Below are 21519 nucleotides of genomic sequence, written 5' to 3'. Positions count from 1 at the left end.
TATAATGTACATGCACCAATGCCCCTTAGGGGTACTTTCGGTGTGAACATTTCTCAATAAACTCAATATATTAGTTAACCTGTAATAATTACTACATTCTTCTTAAAGGTTCGCATAACCACTTTTCGTAGATGCAAAATAATCTAACACAGTTATTTTTAGTGGTTTTTATTTTATTTTATCTGCGATGTTTCGTCCTGGTTTCCCAGAACTTTTTCAAGCTACACCAAGATATACATGCAACAACACAACCTCACTCTACACTTCTAAGTGACTAGACATGTGAGGTTGTGCTATTGCATAACTGTGTTAGATTATTTTGCATTTATTGCTACATGTATATATTCTTGAAGAAGGATATGTTGTGATTCTCTGAAACTGTTGCATAATAGAAGCTATGCCACAATGAAGATATGTTTAATCAAGTTAATAAATCAACACAGAAGATGAAAATGGACTATAGCAAAAAACCTGTAGTTGATCCACAAATTGTTTATACAGTGGAACGTCGATTTTACGTTCATCAGGGGATCAAGTTGAAAAAACTTAAAATCTGAGAAAATGTAAACTTGAGGATTTTCTTTGGTGATATTTTGCTATATTGGGACCATCAGGATTGAATGTATAATGCAGGAAAATTCAGAAACATAATATCAGGGATCCACTCTAATTCTTAAAATATACACACCAAAATATTAAACAAATAATTATACATAAAACATGCTTAAGTTTTTTTCACACAATACTTCTTTATGCAATATTATTAACAATTGAGAGGTCTAGTGTGAGAGAGAGCTATGCCACTTTGACAAGAAATGGAAATAAATTGAGTTTTCTAAAGCATTGCGTTGAGTCATAATTTTTATAACAAAGGGTAATTTTTTTTGCTGAACATATTGTTAGGTAAATTATTCAAAAGGAAAAATATGAATTTCAATATAAATACCATTTATTATGAACATGTGTGGTATATTTTCCAAATCTTGGAAAATGGATGTATATAGTTATTATTAGAGTGGAATACTTAATCAGTAACACTAAAATATATTTTGAGCAACTTTTAATTGTTACAGTTTTCAAGCATCGGTATTGGTGGGAATCGGTGAGAGTATCGGCATCAGTATCGGTTCAAAGTGGTCAGCCCTACTTACTACATTAGATACAAACCTTTTCCTCAGATAATTTTTTCACATTTTCCTCATTCAATTTCTTCAGATTCTGAATCATCTGCTGAAACTCTGCCTCCTGTGCACTTGCTTGCTGGGTGAGGCTCACTTTGATGTCTTGTGCTCGCTTCTCCGAGCTCTCCAAATCCTGAGTGAGCCTTGTTACCTGGCCCTTCAAATTCTCTTGGTTCACTACAAGATCCTGGCGATCTTTCTCCAGTTGTGAGCACTTGGTTTCCGTAGACTCCAAGTTGGTCTGAGTGTCAAACAGAACTCCTTCCAGTGCTTCTTTCTCGCTCCTCAACGATGCCAGTTGCTCTTGGACTCTCTGTAGTTCCTTATCATTTGCTTCCAGAAGAACCTACAATGGAATTAGTTGGTTTAAACTTCCTTATTACATGTCTCCAATATTTTAAGGTTCTTCTCACCTACTAGGAATTTTGCAAATGTGAAGGATGTGAATTTGAGGGAAAAATGATCAATTGAGAAACCTTTCTGTAAATAATTTTCACTATTTTTGAATTGTCAATTTCAATGAAAATGTGTTTTTTCTTTTAAATAATAAAACAATTCAATATTCTACAAATTTCAATCACCCCCTTTCTAGCTACCGCGGTGGCTCAGTCGGTAACGCGTCTTACTACCATGCTAAAGGTCCCGGGTTCGATCCCCGGCCAGTTCAAATCTGGGAACTTTTCTAACGTTGGAAGTGGCCCCGGCGTCCACCCAGCGTCGAATAACATGGGTACCCGGGGGAAACCCTGGGGGGTAAAGGCGGTCAGGGGCGTGGTGCTGATCACATCACCCCCACTCACGACCGGATCAAGAAAGTGTGGGGCGTTACCCCCACACCCCCTATACGCCTTCATGGCATGGTGCTAAGCACAGGGGAACACTTTACCTTTTTTTTTTTTTTACCTTTTTACCCTTTCTAGCCAGCAAACTGAAATGTTGAGAAATGTAATTTCTCAAAAATGTTTATTACCATAATTTTAAATAAAAAAACAAATAGTATTTTAAGGCTTCATTTTGTCTAAAATTCAAATAAAGTCTTCCAACACACATGTCTTTACAACATATAAAATAGTATTTATTTTCATTCAATAATTATTAATACTTTCAATGCAATGTTATTCTCACAATATTTTATGAAAAGTTAGTTTTTAATTTTTTTCCAAAAATAATATTTTTTTTTTACACTCAAAAAATAGCTTTATTGATGTATTATGAAGGTTTATAGTCTGGCAACTGGACATTTCGTAGGTGCCACTGTTCCACAGGTATATCAAATCAAAAAATATCCAATATGGTGGAGTCTTTTCAAAATGACGGCTGTCAGCAAGCAGATAAGTGATTGACTCCTTGACTGACTTAAATGGTACAATAAGTAATAATACCAAGTCTCTTCCTTTTATAAAAAAAAATGTAACAATTTCTCATTTAGCTGCTGGACTATTAATGTTTAAGCTGTACAAATTTACAACACCACCAATACATTAATTTAAGAGCAGGGTTCACACTCATTATGGCAAACTAAAATCCTCACTTTCTACAAAAATATGTAATAATTATCTATTGATTTTGGTGACTCACTGTCACCACTCACAGAAGGCTTTTGACAGTGAGTGATTAAAATTAGGAAGTTTAATTATTATTATTATTATTACCTTTTTAACATGTGGCCGCTGTGTATGTCCAGTGCAAGTCCCTTTACATTAGACTTTTAACCTTTCTCACAGATCTTTTTACACTCTTATTATAACTTTCAAGCAAGGATTTAAGATAAAGGAATTTTTATTCATGTACTTTGAAGGGTGCAAAATGGCCACATGCACCAAAGCACCCACAAAATTTAACTCATTCATTCATTCAACTGTGGTTGTGCTACGAATTTAAACAGGTTTCCAGAGTACTTTCTAGACTATTCAATAATGCTTTAACATAGTAAAGAAATATACAAATGCTGTGTTTAACTTTTCACGAAGAAAAAGTATGCATATGTTACTTAAAAAATACATAAAATCAAGAAGCTTGTTGGAGAAAATGGCAAAATATGTTCTTTTAGTCTCTAATCCTGAGAAGCAAAAAAATATCTGATTTTTCACTGACTTTCCGTGACATTTTCAATCCTAAGTTGATTATCCTGACTTTTCAGGAACTTCTGTAGGTAGGGTTGTTCAAGGTTCAGGAATTATAAATAAATTCAATTTCAGTCCAGGACCGAAAATCAGTAAAGCATGAATGGGTTCTGGACCATAAAGATTTTAAATTTAAGTCAATACACTTTTCAAATTTTCATGCTAAAGGTAAGCTTTGAATAACCTGTTTTTCTTCCTTTTTCTTGACTAGCTCCTCCAGTTCCCTATTGATTCGGTTGTTGGTTTCGCTAGCTTGTTCCAGTCTTTGCCTCGTTCTCTGCAGTTCCTCGTTAAGAGCTTCCTTTTGGCGAGCCAGGACAGACAGCTGGTTTGTCAGGTCAGTTCTCTCTCGTGATACTTGGGCCAATTCCAATTCCACCTGGAAAAAGAAATGAGCACATTGCAAGGTGAATCTTGAACCAATGGCAGTGGTGTCGGTGTGCAATTAACCACCACTTGGCTATAACTTTCTTTCCCCAGACGATGCATATAACTTAGTGACAATTTATTATGTAACAAAACTAGGGCGGAGCTGATACCGATTCTGATGTATCAGCACCGACCAATACCAGTGATATCGATATGCTTGGCAACCCTCCCGGAATGATCGGGAGTCTCCTGGAATCGAACTCACCCTCCCAGTCTCTTGGACAAACTTTGTTATCTCCTGGAATGATGAGATTTGGTACAGGGTGTCTACCAAAATTCTTTCCTTTTCTTGACCTTTCCCTCCTTTTTATTAACATTTATATAATCACCCCCTACTCCGGTATAGTTGCAAAATTAAGAAAATAGATATTTCTATTCAAGGAAAACTCCATACCACAAGGTCAGTTATGATGAAAACTGAAACTGTACTTTAACAAGAGATTTAGACATGCTTTAATTATTATTGCATGTAAAAATTAATGCTTCAGACTTCATTCTAAATGGAGAACGGCCACATTACCTTATTTAGTATTTTATGCAAAACTTTAAGAATACAATAATGGAATTCTTAAGAAATAAACGGAAGAAATCTTAACCACAACTCAATTCAATTTCAGATTTCCAAATATTCAATTTTATTAAATCCCAGTACAGGTATATAACAATGGAAGTTCACTATACTGTAAAAAATAACAAAATGTCTTGACCAAAAGCATAATTTCTTGACTTTTTCTTGACTTTCTTGATTGGTAGACACCCTGTAGTATTATTATATTCTTTTTATTGTTTTTCTTTTGGTATGGATTGGCCAAGTTAAGAAATTCGTTATTGCATACCAAACAATTAAATTTCACATAATTATTTTGAAGACTCCTGAAAAATGAGGCCTTGTTTAAGTAAATGGGAGGAGGGAGAAATGGAGAATATAAACACGTTGTTGTGCCAGAGGGTCAGCCCAAGAGCTGCAGAAAACGAAATCAAAAGAATTGTTGCTAAATTCCTTACCAATCGTGGGGTGTACGGGTGACCCTTTCCCAAGACACCCAAATTTCAACCTCTCTTCCACATAGTACACCCTGGATGGCATCTTGTAAGCTAACGAGGTTCTGGCATTCACAGCCAGTATAAACCTCTGTGGGGTCTGTGTTATGTTTCGTCCATGTTTGTTTCTGATTGTCATGAATTTCAACTTATCATCACACATCCTTATTTTCGTGATTAGCGAAGTAAAATAAACTAAATCAATCAAAGCATTGTTGCATCAGTCTCAAGACATCTTCCACACGATTTTGCTTCATTACATAGATTTAGTTTGTTAGTATGTTACAGTTCGACTCAGTGTTAGTGACATGATCGTGGTCATGGTCGCCACTCGCCAGAAAAGAATAACTTACCTTCACGTACCTATTTCTTTAATTTTGTATTCACAATAACAATACAGGGCATCAGTCTTCCAGAACATTTTAATCTACAGATTTGAAGATTCTAAAGAAATCTTCTGGAATTTTATTCTTTAAAGTTTGCAAGCCTAGTTATCGATATTGGACATTATCACTTGGAACATTCACCAATACTGGCTGATACTTGTCCGATATTTTGGTTTTCCACGGAGTCCAATTGTCCAGGAAATCATGCAACAGTCAAGGTTTTGTTTTTTACTTTGTACCAGTTTTGTGTAAAAAACTCGATTTCAGGACAAAATGTATTCTAATATTTTGATGTACTTCTTTAATATTATAAAGCAAATCTCTTGGTAAATTGATGCATATAATTACAGTGCAATACTATATTTCATCACAAAATTGTTCCAGATTGTATGCCTTGTTTCTTTTCTTTTCTATTTTGGCAAAAAAAAGTGGTGTGCAACCATTATATGAACCTTTTTTGTGTTGTCCCGCATTACCAGTACTTAAAATACTAAATAAACTGTATTTGGTGCAAGATAAGGATTCATGGAATACTCGTGAATGTAAAATTGAATAGTCCAAATTAATGCACATCATTTCCATGTGCCAGTTTAGAAAACATTTTTCCAGTCTGAAGAGATGATTAGTGCATTATACCTAGTCAAAATATCACACTTGAGAAAATTTATTACAGTATTGCAAACAAAATTTAAAGTTTGCAAAGAGTCTGCACTGCTATCACTGGTTTCCTTAAGCACTGCTGCAATAATTAGATGATGAGAGATTATAATACGGTACTTAAACACTAATATAATTTGAACAACTTTTGATTATTAAAATTTTCAAACATTGTTATTGGTGAGAATGGGCAAGAGTTTCGCCATCAGTTCAGCCCAAACTGAAACTCTATTATTTTCACTGGATCTACTGTAAATAATATTTACAACATGCAAGAATAATAATAACAGCTAAAACACGAATTTCCTTGGTCAGATTCCAATATCTGGTAAAAACTTCGAGAGTTTAGATAATAACAATTTCCTTTTCTACTAAAAACAAAAACAGACTTACTTTCTCTTTCTCCATCTCCAGAAACTTGACTTTTTCCTGGAGGGAGACTTTGTCTGATTCCAGGTCCAGGCGTGTCTGCTCGGCCTGGAGCAACTCTTTCCTAAGGGAGCCCATGTCGTTTTGCTGGTCTGTGCACTGGCTCTGAAGATTCGCCTTTTCTTCTTCTAGCTAATTCAACAAATATTATTATTAATAATGACAATAATGTTAGGGAATTTTGCAAGTGAATATTGCTGCACAACATGAACTAACTTTTAGGCCTCTCTGATGGTGCAGTGGTAACGTCATCGCCTTGTAATCAAGAGGTCCCGGGTTCAATAACTGGTGGAGGCAAATGACATAGTGGTTCGGATTCCATTTTAAACTGTAGGTTCAGTCCCAATTAGCCTATCTGTGCATAAAGTGAACTTAAAACAACAAATGAAACAAATGAACTATCATTACAATGAACCAATTCCTATTAATTAGTGATTATTCCTATGTCTGACTACGATGCAAGAGACCCGGATTAGATACCTGGCAGGGGAGAACCAGGATTTTTTCCGCCTGTTTAAGCAGCTCCGGCGCCCACCCAGCATCGTATGAAGTGGTTACCTGGAGGAAACTCTGGGGGGTAAAGGCAGCCAGGGACGTGGTGCTGATCACATAACCCCCCCCCCCCCCTTTTGGCTCTGATCAAGAAAGTGTGGGGCCCTAACTCCACAACCCCTAACACCTTCATGGCGTGGTGTAAAGCACAGGGGAGCACTTGTTTTTTAAACTTTATTCCTGTCACATCAAAATTACCACTACCCCATTAATATTTCCCATGCAAAAACCATACATACGAACAGATAGGACAAAATTAATTGAAAACCCCCCAAAAAATGTGAATTTATTTGTGAGGCATTCCAGAATTGTGTGTGTGACATTCACACAGAAAATGAAAGGCTCTAGATATGCGATTGGATTAATATATTCATTCATAATTATCAGATTTCATCGAATTATGAAGTACCTTGCACTGTCTGCTAACAAAGGGAAAACAAAATGAGTATGATGACAGCCTGAATACATGAAAACCAGCAATGAAAATATGTTAAGTGTTTGTTTCTTTAAAAATGTAGCAAAGTTTGACTTCATTTGTCAAGAATATAGACTACACATACAAAAACTTTTTTGTTGTTATACAAATTATATGTATTCACAAACATTCAAACCTTAATGCAATTAAAACCAATTACTACTTCAAGATTAATTCATTACATTACATGAATGGAGTAGAACCACTTTTCGTGGAACACCCCATGTAGAAAATGTGGAAAATTCACACAGAGCTACACAATATTAAAGGTCTACTCATTTGGAAGAAGACTAGTGGATTAAGTAACATGTCAGGATCATAATCATGCTGAAATTCACATTACATGACCTGAGGAACCAAGAATTATGGGTGAGTCTACATGAACTCGACTGCCAGCTCAGTTTCAAATCCAAGCCTAGGTATGGACGTTCTCTGTAGGTGTTCTTTCATTGTTTTCATCTGATCACCACTCTCATTTACATTGTCGCAATTAGCCAAAAGTAGCAGTAAAATAAAGTTAAATACCAAAAGTACAAAATTTAAGAAACTACTAAATCTCTACTTTATTTGAACTCATCTGAACTTCTTTCTATAACCTTCCTTATACTGGTTCTAAAAATGCTGGTTTTGTTTGTTTTTCATTGGATTAAGAACAATTTATGCACATATAGGGTAATCAGGACAAGACCTACAGTTTAAAGTGGAATTCAAACTACTATATGCTTCCACCAGGGATCAAATTCTTTGATTGCAAGGCTTAAGATGTTGGTATGAAGGGGATTAGTTCTAAGTGTTATCTGCATTTTCACAATCACACTGTGATTTTTATCGATTTAGATTTGATGCCTTTACAAAGAATGGGAAATAACTTTCTCAATTCCATCAACAAATGCATTTGCATCTACAAATAATTAGAGGCATGCAAATTTTGTTTTTGACGAAAAGACGAAATATGAAATAACATGCTGTAATGTTCATTTTTCATGTTTCTGAAAGGTGTGAGGCGCATTTTCTATCCTCTTTTGTCACGAAATAATGTGAAATGAACTGCAAAATGCGAAATATACTCTTAAACACGAAATTTACCGTTTATATACCGATGCGACACTTTCTGAAGTCTGAAGTATCCTGTGAGTTAAGCAATTCACGGAAAATTGATTACTTCTGCTGTAAATATTTGAGAAGCTAAAATGGACCCCTTTACACAGGAATAAACTTAATACTCTGGTAACTACATAAATGTGCTTATAGAGATAGAATACATTTCAAACATAGAGGGCTTCAACGAAAAAGTAATAACAAAATTTGCTGAGCAGAAGAACAGGAGTCAACGTTCGTAGAAAGGTATGTTTCACAACAATACCTTAGAACGGATAAGTTTATTTTGTGTAATAAGTGCAGTTTTTAAATCAAATTTAGGACTATATTCACAATTTTAAAACCAAAATGTCATTTTATATACCACTTTTGATGTGATTATTCACTGCTGTAACACTGAAATTTTATATTATTTACCGCTTTTGAACCCGAAAAAGACTGTTTTTGTACCGAAATTTTGCATTTTTATTTACCAAAAATATGGCAATCAAACTCGCTTTAAAAACAAAAGTATTCAAACATGAACTAACAAACAGTCAACGGAAAGGAACAATCTGTGACAGCACAATTATAAACAAGAGAGGTATTTTTAATATTTCATTCCCGTATTTACCATTTAAATATTTAATCTCTCCAGCTATAACACAGTTTTCAAAGTGAAAGCAAAGGTGAATCGTTTGTCAACTAACTACCAATTTGTATTTTGATGCCCCATCAATCATTCAGATTAATAAATACTGACCTTCTTTAGATCATCTTGCAACCTCTTCTTATCCTGTTCTAGACTGGAACACACCGATTCAGATTTTACAAGAGCTTCTTGGACATCTGATTTTTCCAATAATACTTTTTCAAAATCCAATTCCACATCACCTGAAAGGAAAAACACATAGTTACCACAACAAACTATGTCTGAGCTGACACCACTACAGTTTCCCACTGATATCAAAACTTGAAAATTGTAACAATACGAGGGTCACTATTTATATTTTGAACCTAACAATGAAAAAACAGGAATTTGGCATTGAAAACTGCTTTATTGTTTTTCGAAGTATTCTCCTTTATGGTCAATACACTTTTGCATTCGTTCGAACCATTTGTCAAAGCAGTTTTTCCAATCTTCTTGAGACACCTCCATAATATGGTTCTTGAACGCATCAACGGCATCTTCCGCCGACGAAAATCGTTGTCCACGCAATTTATTCTTGACATTCGGGAACAAGAAGAAGTCATTGGGTGCCAAATCAGGACTGTACGGCGGATGACCCATCAATTCGATTTTTGACTGTTCATAAAGTCGGTTGTTAGACGAGATGTGTGACAGCTGGCATTGTCTTGATGAAGAATGATCCGACGGCGTTTGTTTGTTTTCCGTATTTGACCGAAGACCTCTGGCAAACAAATTGTTGTGTACCATTCAGAGTTGACCGTTCTACGTTCCTCTAAAGGCACAGTTGCCACATGACCAGTTTTCCCGAAAAAACAGGCAACCATTTGTTCCGATGTGCTTCGAGCGCGAACAACTTTTGTTGGATTGGGTTCATCTTGAAACATCCATACAGTCGACTGCTGTTTACGTTCCGGCTCATATGCATATATCCATGATTCGTCACCTGTTACAATCTTATATACGTATTTTGAAGCACCACGATTGTATTTATTGAGCATTTGTTTGCACCAATTGACGCGAGCATCTTTTTGAGTTTTTGTCAAATTGTGTGGGATCCAACGAGAACATACCTTTCTCACAGCTAAATGATAATGTAATATTTTATATATGCTGGTGGAACTAATGCCTATGGTTGCCTCAATCTCACAGTATGTCACATGACGATCTTGCAGTATTAGGTTTTGCACAGCATCAATGTTTTCTTGAACAACAACTGATTTTGGATGACCTTCGCGAATCTCGTCGGTGAGCGAATGGCGGCCACGATTAAATTCGTTATACCAGCGTTTCACAGTGGCAAAGGATGAGGCTTCATCGCCAAATGTGGAAGTAAGTTGATCGATGCACTCGTCTTGATAATCCACGTCGAAAATCGTAAAAAATCATCGCACGAAAATGTTCACGAGTTAATTCCATTTTATTGTTGTCGTGCAATCTCCAAGGCAACATAAACGACACAAATGAAGCTATTGACAAAACATTTGAAGTACGTTATGGTCAATAATGCCAGACGTTTCCGTGCAAACGTCAAATCGCGCCTAACTTCAATCAGTGTTGCCAAGGCTCAAAATATAAATAGTGACCCTCGTAAAAGTAGTTTACAATATATAAATATCATAGAAATCTAAGAGAGGTTTGCTTTAAAATGTTCATAATTTCACATGAGATAACCACAAAGTCTATTCCCCCACACTATGTTGCTAAAATGATGAAAATTATGCACTTTGCATAATTTCCAGGATATTCAGACACTACAAAAGTATCACTCAGCATTGAAAATTAAATTTCAACCGATGCTTTCTAACACTGACGTATCAACCTATTTACTAGTGATTTATCACATATGTATATCTGAGTACTGATTAAATGCTAATTTTATGATTCATGCTTTTCTTTTTTTTAAAATTAAAAGTAATTCTCAATTACTACCACTGTATTGGTATTGGAAACTCGGTCAGTACCACTGGTATTAGTATTGGAAACTATCAGTTGAATTTTACTTACCAATGTTGGCGAATACTTTTCCAAAATTTAGATCATTTGGAGGGTTGGCAAACGTGCTTTTGTGGAGACTACTTTTTCTGGAAGTTATGCAAAATTCGAAGTTCCCATTGATTTTGTACCAATATTCAGTGTTCGGAAAGTTACTTTTAAAAAGGTAACTAGTTACAGTAACTTGCTTTAAAAAAAGTAACAGTTACAGTTACTCGTTTTAAAAAGTAACTCAGTTACAGTTACATGTACTACAGTTACTTTATGCTGAAAATTTTCTTGCAACCAAATTACACAAATCGATCATTAATAGTAATAACATAATTTGTGAAGACTAACATGTATTTCACTTATATTACTGGTACATAATATAAGTCTTCGTATATTTATATTTATTACAAAATAAAGTGCTCTCCTGTGCCATGAAGGCATATGGGGGGTGAGGAGTTAGAGCCCCACACTTTTTTGATCATGGTCGAAGGTGGGGCTGATGTGATCAGCACCCCGTCCCTGGCATCCTTTAACCCTCCTGTCCTCCAGATACCCACTTTATACGATGCTGCAGATGCTTCAACAGGTGGAAAAAATCTCGGTTCTCCCCCACCGAGAATTCAACCCGGGGTCTCTCGCATGGTAGTCAGGCACCCTAACGACTTTTCTTTTTAAGGAATACTCCTATGCGGTAGTATCCCCGTTATTCACATCTCAATTTTCACGTTATGCCAATTTTCTGTTTTCTGTATTCTCATTGGAACAAACATCCATGTTCGAAACGAACTAGAATCCGGGACCCCTCACATATGGTGCATTGTGCTAACCACTCCGCCACGGAGGTTGACCTGAGCTACTCCGACTTAAACATTTGTATTTATTATCATTATAACACCATTAAGCCTTGTTTCCATGATTATGAAAAACTAAATATGCTGACCAAGACAGTAATTTATTTTATTAAAAACATAAACTAAACGTAACGTTTCAACCTTCTAGCAAGGTCTTCATCAGACTCTGTATCAAGTACAAAAGTAACAGGATACAAAAATAGGGCATTATATATACACAAACATTACTCCCTCCAGACTATTTAGAAAGTTGTTTGGAACTTTCTAGCAGGTGACTTTCACTTGCCAACTTTACTTTCACCTAAAAGGCTAAACACAATTACTTCCATATAGAATGTGGCTGGACTTTTAATCTCATGCTCTTTTCCCTTCATTTTTCTTCCTTCTCCTCTCCTCTTTCTCTCTTGTCCTTTCCACTCTTTCTAACATCTTCTTCCATTCTTTGTTTAACTTCAGTCCCCCATTCCAGTTCATTGTGTCTTCTTCACCTTTCTTCTCTATTTCCTTGGCTTCCTTCCATTTTCTCACTAGCATTCTCTTCTCCCTTCCTATCTGCTTAGCCTCATCCCACTCTATGTCATGTCCTGTTTCTCTCGTGTGTTTAAATATTGCATTTCTCTCTCTCTTAAGTTGTACATCATCCCTATGTTGTTTCAACCTGTCTTTCAGCCTTTTCTTCGTTTCTCCTATGTACACACTCTGACATTCTTTACATTTCACTTCGTAGATAATCCCTTCCTCTTCCTCTTCTCTGTTTTCCTTTTTCTTGTTTGCATTCCTCGCTATTCCTAAGATGCTTCTCCCTCCCTTCCTGTAAGTTTTAATTCCCGCTTTCTTAAGCACTTTGCATATCTTTTCTGTGGTCTTCCCCATACTCCTTATTCCAAACCTTCTCTCTTTTTCTTTCTCTTCCTCTTTTTCTTTCTCTTCCAATTCTTCCCTGCCCATTTTCTTCCTTCTTCTGTTTATGTTCAGTCTATCCTGCTTCTCATAGCCATTCTTTTCCAGCTGTTTCCATAGGCTATTTATTTTGCCTTCTTTTTCACATTCTTGCATGCATATTTTCTTGATTCTGTCCTCCATATTCTTTATAAAATTTATTTTTGTCACCTCACTTACATCACTTTTTTTGTGGCAGAATACCCCTGCTGCACACTTCTTCTGATGCCAAGCAGTTTCAATTTCTTGTCCTCTCTTCCTTTTCATCAATATATCTAGAAAGCTTAACTTGTCTTCTTCTTCTATTTCAAGTTCCAATAATATCCCTCTTTCTTCATCTTGTATTTCTTTGGCAAAAATATCAAGCTGCCTCTTTGTTCCTTTCCATATGCCAAAACAATCGTCCACATATCTGCAAAACAGAATTATTTTGTCACCTCCTTTTTCTATCACTTTCTTTTCCCATTCATTCATAACCAATTCAGCCAATGCTGGGCTTAGACTGGAACCTATATTTAGTCCTTCACTCATTAACATTATTTTATCTCCCATTATACTGTAACCTTTATTCCAAATGGTTTCCAGCGCCTTTACTACCCTTTCACTATCCCATTCTCCTATAATTTCTTGTCCCATTCTCTTTTTAATAATGTCCAAAACGTGTCCCCTCTTGATGCTCGGGAACATACTTTTCACGTCTAAGCTAAACATTGTCGTCTTCATCTCATTTAACTTAAGTCCTTTTTTGAGGTCTACTACTTGTTCACTATTCTTAACTGCTCTGCTTTCTTGCTGTGATACTAACACGTCAATAACTTTCTTTAATTTCTTTTCTAAGGGTTCCAAAATATTGTTTCTGCAGTTCATTACTGGTCTTAACTTTCTCTCCTCTTTGTGTATCTTTGGAAAGCCTTTCAAACTTGGTAGTCTTCCTGTCTCCTTTATGTATTTCTTGAATCCTCTCCTCCTACAGTCTTTTATGATTCTTTCTTTTATAGTTTGTTCTTCTCCTGTTCCACAAATCTCCTTATATCCATTTTCTTTTAGGTCTTCAAACTTCCTCTCGTACCATTCTCTTTCCATCACCACAATTGCTCCTCCTTTATCTGCCTGCTCTATCACCACATCATTTCTTTTCTTGATTTTCTTCATCCCTTCCATTTCTTTTTGACTCAAATTATCTACTTTTCCTTGTTTTCCCATTTCTTTCTTTAGTATGGCTGCTGTTCTTCTTCTAATCTTGTCTCTTTCTGGTTCTTCTTTTATATGGAGCACTGCTTTTTCAATGTCATATATAACTTCCTCATAATCTACATTTCTTTCTTTAACTTTGAAACCTCTTCCTAGTTTTAAAAAAACTTCCTCTTCTTTTGTTAGGTCTATATTCCCTATTACCACAACTATTCTTCTGGTATCCTCTTTTTCTTCTACTTCTCCTCTTTCTTCATTCCATCCTAGTCCCTCTCCTTTCTTCTTCAATTTTATTTTCATTTTCTCTCTAAATTTCTCCTGCTGGGAGATAAAATAATGTTAATGAGTGAAGGACTAAATATAGGTTCCAGTCTAAGCCCAGCATTGGCTGAATTGGTTATGAATGAATGGGAAAAGAAAGTGATAGAAAAAGGAGGTGACAAAATAATTCTGTTTTGCAGATATGTGGACGATTGTTTTGGCATATGGAAGGGAACAAAGAGGCAGCTTGATATTTTTGCCAAAGAAATACAAGATGATGAAAGAGGGATATTATTGGAACTTGAAATAGAAGAAGAAGACAAGTTAAGCTTTCTAGATATATTGATGAAAAGGAAGAGAGGACAAGAAATTGAAACTGCTTGGCATCAGAAGAAGTGTGCAGCAGGGGTATTCTGCCACAAAAAAAGTGATGTAAGTGAGGTGACAAAAATAAATTTTATAAAGAATATGGAGGACAGAATCAAGAAAATATGCATGCAAGAATGTGAAAAAGAAGGCAAAATAAATAGCCTATGGAAACAGCTGGAAAAGAATGGCTATGAGAAGCAGGATAGACTGGACATAAACAGAAGAAGGAAGAAAATGGGCAGGGAAGAATTGGAAGAGAAAGAAAAAGAGGAAGAGAAAGAAAAAGAGAGAAGGTTTGGAATAAGGAGTATGGGGAAGACCACAGAAAAGATATGCAAAGTGCTTAAGAAAGCGGGAATTAAAACTTACAGGAAGGGAGGGAGAAGCATCTTAGGAATAGCGAGGAATGCAAACAAGAAAAAGGAAAACAGAGAAGAGGAAGAGGAAGGGATTATCTACGAAGTGAAATGTAAAGAATGTCAGAGTGTGTACATAGGAGAAACGAAAAAAAGGCTGAAAGACAGGTTGAAACAACATAGGGATGATGTACGACTTAAGAGAGAGAAATGCAATATTTAAACACACGAGAGAAACAGGACATGACATAGAGTGGGATGAGGCTAAGCAGATAGGAAGGGAGAAGAGAATGCTAGTGAGAAAATGGAAGGAAGCCAAGGAAATAGAGAAGAAAGGTGAAGAAGACACAATGAACTGGAATGGGGGACTGAAGTTAAACAAAGAATGGAAGAAGATGTTAGAAAGAGTGGAAAGGACAAGAGAGAAAGAGGAGAGGAGAAGGAAGAAAAATGAAGGGAAAAGAGCATGAGATTAAAAGTCCAGCCACATTCTATATGGAAGTAATTGTGTTTAGCCTTTTAGGTGAAAGTAAAGTTGGCAAGTGAAAGTCACCTGCTAGAAAGTTCCAAACAACTTTCTAAATAGTCTGGAGGGAGTAATGTTTGTGTATATATAATGCCCTATTTTTGTATCCTGTTACTTTTGTACTTGATACAGAGTCTGATGAAGACCTTGCTAGAAGGTTGAAATGTTACGTTTAGTTTATGTTTTTAATAAAATAAATTACTGCCTTGGTCAGCATATTTAGTTTTTCATTATTATCATTGTCGTTCTTAAGGAATGTCCATTGGTGGGCAGATTCTAGAAACTGTATAGAAAGAGAGAAAGAGAGATATCACTCACGTAGAATATATTCTAAGAATATAGGGCATGTCAGAGAGAAATAAATTTTGTTGTATAATTTCAAGTGTTTATGAACCAGAAAATGATAAATATTATAATGTAGTAGCCTATAATTGTGCGTTATCAATGAATGTGAAAATGACATTTTAAACTTACCCCTTCGTTCTCTCTGAGAGGATTACATAAACAAGCAAGAATGATGGGTAGTAGATTGCTGCATCGAGGCTTTTTTGCTCGATCGTCTAATAGTTCGCACGGATGACGCTAGATGGCTTACGGAATTTATTGTTTCTTCGCTCGAGGGAATAACGCCCGAACATGCAAACAATCGGTATACGTTCGAAGCCCAGTAGTTCACGTACAACCGTAATTTGTCTGTGGTAGTGGGCCTTAAAATATGGATCGTGAAGTGAAAGACGCAGTGAAATTGAAACTGAAAAGAATATATTCATCATCTCAATGTTAAAATGTAATTTAGTTTATCTTACCAATACATAGCAATATATGAAAATGAATAGATGATTATGGGCTGAAACTACCTGCTCCAATTTTACACATATTTGTACGACTATTGTCACATTGAAATGATATTTGATATTCTATATATTCGAGCGAATCACACTCGAGCGTGGCAGATTCGATCGAGTTTGAGCGAGCGAAAGTGGTCCAATGCAGTACTCTAATGGCTAGGGTCTTCCTGATTCGATAGTTTGCCACTTGAGTGTTGTAATTCACTGTTGTATCAATAATAATGGTGAGATCCGTCATATCTGTTATTTCACGAAAATGGGTTCTCATTTAAATCTTAAACGAATAGCACTTACCAAAATATATTACTTTTTCCAAAATATCCAGAAATGCTGAATAATCGTGAATAAGCGACTTCTAACTGGAAATATTTTTACTTTCATTTTTAAATTATCAGGAACTTAGATAAATGAAATCACGTGGAAACAATTGGATTGTTTTATATTCATATGCGCAATTGCTATCTCTCGCCTTCTTCGGTTTCGTTCATGCTATCAGTATCGTTGAATTCTTTCGTAAAAACACTGAAATATTGCAGTACGTCCCTTTTCAGCTTAATCCGATATTATAGCAAAGAAAGAAACTATCGGATGCTGCTTACAGAAGGGGGAACACCACAGAGGAACAAACTAGAAACAAGAGACACTTCACAGCACACAACTGACAATGGCAAACTGTCAGCAATAGGAAGGAATCTTTCTCGTAGAAGCTTATCTTCCCGCTTCTGGAAAATCCACCCCCTCTTCCGAGGTGTGTATATCGCTTTGGAATTCAGGTCTACCAAACGAGAGATGAAACATACGATAAACCTTGGAATTCCTGACACCTGGCTGGAGTCTACCGACTGACCACCACCAGGAGACAAATTTACTACAACTACTTTCTCTTTTCCTCTTCATCTATTGTTTGCAAGAATTAATTATCAAAGATAGGCTTTTATATCACAGCAGAAACGAAATTCCAGCTCACTTTGTATCATAAATCGCCAATGATTTATGACACTTACATAGCAATTTAAGTATTGCAAAGTAACTGTAAAAGTAACTGTTAAAACGTTACCGATACCAATAACCAATCCAATATAAAATTCCAAATGATTCACTGGACACCATAATGAACATATGATAAACCGATATGCCTGTATCGGCCGATTCCGACAGAGTATCGATTAATCTGTCTCATCCCTAATAAAAACATTGTGAAATCCTTATTATAGCACCTCCTGGAATAATAATGACATTACCTTTGTTTTTTTCTATTTGAGCAATGACACTTTCTGACTCTATCTTTTGCTGTTCTAGCAAGTCTCTTGCCAGGTAGGTCTTATTCAGTTCTTCTCTCACTGTGAGCAGTTCCTCACGAAGTCTACTGCACCTTTCCTCTTCTGTTCTTAAGTTCATTTCTCTGTAACAAAAGGAATTTTAATAGTATCAAAAATTTCCACATGTATGCATAGTGTAAGAATTATTTCCAAACTTACTGCATACATCCAGGAAAGTTTCACACTGTAGCGGCAGGCAACACATGTCGCTTGGGAACTAGCCAATCAGCAAGAACATTTCACAGTGCAGGCTGCACAAGCCTGCATTTAATTTGTGAGATCCTCAAGGGACACATGTCGCCTGTTGCTTGTCATTTTGCTGTGAATTCTCCCTAAGGTGCAAGCTCTGTGCTCTGGCTACGGGACGTGTGCATGAAGTCTCCTGGGGGAAGCGTAACAACTTTTCTCCTTAGATTTCGACCAGTGTATGGAACTAGTGGCCACCCACTTCGTGAGAAAATTGGGGAGCTACGAATGAGTACAGTAAGCTGGTCATAGACAACCTACAACGATGACTGGGGGCTCGTCGCACTGACCACATATCACCTTGTATCTGGTCGGATGATCTCCCACCTCTTGTGAGGCCAGCAGTCGGTTAAGTAGGCACTGGTCCTCATGGGCTGTTGCACCACAGGTTATTATTGTAAGGGGTGAATGTGAATGAGCGAAAGTGAGTGTAAAGGTAAAAGTGTGTGTGTTTGTGTTTCTGAGAAAGATTGATTGATTTGCTTTATTTTACTTCACCTTTTGTGCCACTTTTGGCTAATTTGCAAAGATGGGAATGAGTGATGACATGATGAAATTGATGAATGGACACTCACAAATATCCATGCCCAGGCTGGGATAAGAACCTGGCAACCCTGTGCTAACCACTCCGCCATGGACTCCGGTGTGTTAGAGCGGGAGAGAGAGAGAGAAAATACGTAAATCATGGGAAGACAATGCAAAGATTACCAAGCCGTAAATGTAATAATATCACCCTCATACCATCAGTGCTCTGTATAATAAATACAGTTTTGATAGCACTCATCTTTCATTGTGTTGCAATTTTAATGGCCAGCTGCATGCACATATTTTAAACAACTGGAGAATCATGAATTTCACAAACTGCAGTACGTAATTTTACTTACCTGATTTCGGCATCCTTGTTTAACCTGTCCATCTCACTTTGTAAGAACAATTTCTCATCTTCCAAACTATCAGCTAATTTTTGTAATCTGCTGTTGGCTTTCTGAAGTTTTTCATAGTCTCCATTCAAGGTCTCCATCTAAGTTATAAAGAAGAGAAGAGAAAAAAATCAGTCACTAAGAAAACTCTCATTGTAAAAATATTTATGTTTTGTAACACGGTAAACATGTAAAAATATTCATCAATTTGCAAAGAATGTACTTGTTTCCCCTTGTGAACTTTAATTTCTTCATGTCTTGTGGTTTTGATGGATGAAACTTTTTTACAATTTATATATCCTGAGAAATCTAACAATGTGGGTTAAATAAAAAGAATGACATACAGTGGGGTGGGACATATGTACAGGGTTATTCAAAAAGAATGGTACAAAAGTAAAGTTAATTTATTTTTAAGTGAAAAGATATACAAAAGCAATTCTGGTGGAAAAGATGAAGGAATGTTGTAAATTTACCTGGGCAATTACAAATGTTGGATATGAGCACCCTGGGTAACACGGCAGATGTCAAAACGATAATCCTATCCACTGTCTCCCTCGACGTTCCGGGAATTTTTCTACTGCACAGACATCCAGTTGATTCAAACTTCTGCACCCAGCATGTAATGCAGTCTCTATGTGGTGGTCGTTTCTTGAATTTCGCACGAAAGTGTCTCTGAACTGTAACAACTGCCCTGTTCGTGCAAATTCCATTATGCAATATGCTTGCTCTACCTTCGTTGTTGCCATTTTAACTATCAACAACAAGTAGCGCCTCTAGCAGATTTTACGTCAACTACAACCACAGGCTATAAATTTACAACCTTCCTTTCTTCATTCCCATCAGAATTGCTTTTGTATCTCTTTTCAGTTAAAAATAAATTAACCTTACTTTTGTACCATTCTTTTTGAATAACGCAGTACTAATCTATACTTGATCGTATCACCCAATATAGACAGATCAGGAAAATTATTGATCTGACATATCTATGACTAGTCTGTAATTTAGTACAAAATTCTGCGATTTTGTTCTTGCTTTTGTGTATATAAACATGTGACTCTTATGAGCCAGTTTTGTGAAGTAAATGCATATTCTTTTCCCAAACACAATCAATTGTAGTAGCATGGCTACAGACATTAATTAAAGAGATTAATGAACCATTCGTGCTCTGCAAGGAACATTTCTAATTTTGTATCAGACTGGTCAAAATATTGGTTATCAGTATTTTTAGCTTTTATATTACGACTTTATCACCATCTGCAAAACGGTTAATATTGCTCCATCACTACATAAATTACTATTTTAGGTCTTCATGGAATATTTGACATTTAATATCAGATTGGTAAAATACTGGTTATCACTATCGATAAAAGCTTATATTAGCCCATTCCAGATAGTTTATTCCATCTCCCACTAGGCACTTCTATGAATATATTTAAGCAACTCTCTAGTACATTGATTGATTGATTGATTTTACTTCACTTTTTGTGCCACTTTTGGCTAATTTGCGAAGATGGGGATGATTGATGATATGATGAAATTGATGAATGGACACTTACAAACATCCATGCCTAGGCCAGGATTCGAACCCAGGACCCTGGCGTCGTAGCAAGATGTGCCATTCTGCCACAGGGGCTGGCAACTCTCTAGTACACTAACATGATATAGTTGCAATGCTCAAGTATATTGTCCTGCTAAGCCAAAAGCCTCACCTCTGCTCAAGAAAATGAGCAAAATCTGTCTTCCATTTATCTGCACCCGTAAATACAATTTACTCATTTTCTGAAATGTAAAATAAGGCAGTATAGACACATACTTGAATCGATAACAATATAAGCATCAAAATTAGTATTAGTTCAGCTTTACTTCTAAAGGCAACAATGATTCTGCACATGTTTTGTAAAATCGCACAGAAGGTTTTAAAAAAGTAATTGAAAGAAAAACTTGTATTTTGTATTAAATCTTCCAATAAATAAACAAATTAAGTTGGAGCATACAAATCCGTAGTTAACTGTATATTCCTGCACATGCTGCACTGTATTGAACCATAACTTACCATGGAATTCAGTTCCTGTTTGTTCTTCTCCAGGTTGTTCTTGTCGTTTCGTACAGATTCCAGGGATTTCTGCAGGAGATCCTTTTCCTGTTGGAGCTGAGCACTGATGGATCGAGCAGAATCTAACTCAGATGTCAATTCTGACACTTTCGTCTCCAGCATTTGTTGAGCCTCATCTGCATTTTCACACTGCTTTCTTACAAGAAGCAGCTGCTCTTTCGTTGACTGTAATTTAACCTGAAACATACAAATACAATTATAATAAAAGGGCCAATGGCATAATATTACATCAGTGTTAAATATTAAAAGAAATATGTAGCAATTTATGTTAGACGTGGGACACATTAATTAATAATGCATTGGAAATTTCAAACAGAGAGGTATTGGTGCATTTGGTTTTAAGTAAAATTGTTGATGAGCTTACAGATCTGATCTTTTCATAAACAGTATGGAAATGAGTGTATTATCATTTTATTTGTTATTTGTTAGTAGCAGTAGTAGTGTTGATTATAAGCTTAGGGATTGTGTACTAGAGAATTAATGAAAAAAAAAATCCTTTTTAACTGAAATTTACTAACATTTCCAAGAAATACATATACTGTGTCCTAGAGTCTGG

The 21519-nt window shown here is 36.1% G+C and overlaps 1 protein-coding gene across 5 annotated transcripts in view; it reads right to left on the bottom strand.

Annotated features, from left to right (window-relative positions):
- The window catches only part of Root (ciliary rootlet coiled-coil, rootletin), a 345133-nt gene that overhangs the window by 59472 nt on the left and 264142 nt on the right, over positions 1 to 21519 (bottom strand). For all 5 annotated transcript variants that reach the window (XM_083141556.1, XM_083141553.1, XM_083141554.1 and 2 more), the window contains 7 exons: positions 20904 to 21140; positions 18815 to 18951; positions 17607 to 17767; positions 9114 to 9244; positions 6211 to 6378; positions 3489 to 3683; positions 1168 to 1527 (listed from right to left, as the gene is read on the bottom strand). In XM_083141556.1, coding sequence (XP_082997682.1) covers positions 1168 to 1527; positions 3489 to 3683; positions 6211 to 6378; positions 9114 to 9244; positions 17607 to 17767; positions 18815 to 18951; positions 20904 to 21140 — 1389 coding nt within the window. The remainder of the gene's footprint in view (positions 1 to 1167; positions 1528 to 3488; positions 3684 to 6210; positions 6379 to 9113; positions 9245 to 17606; positions 17768 to 18814; positions 18952 to 20903; positions 21141 to 21519) is intronic.

Source organism: Lepisma saccharinum, chromosome 20 (assembly GCF_977018435.1).
Source record: "Lepisma saccharinum chromosome 20, izLepSacc3.1, whole genome shotgun sequence".
Classification (NCBI taxonomy): domain Eukaryota; kingdom Metazoa; phylum Arthropoda; class Insecta; order Zygentoma; family Lepismatidae; genus Lepisma; species Lepisma saccharinum.
Note: the sequence above shows the minus strand (reverse complement) of the source record. Positions and strands in the feature narration are given on the sequence as shown.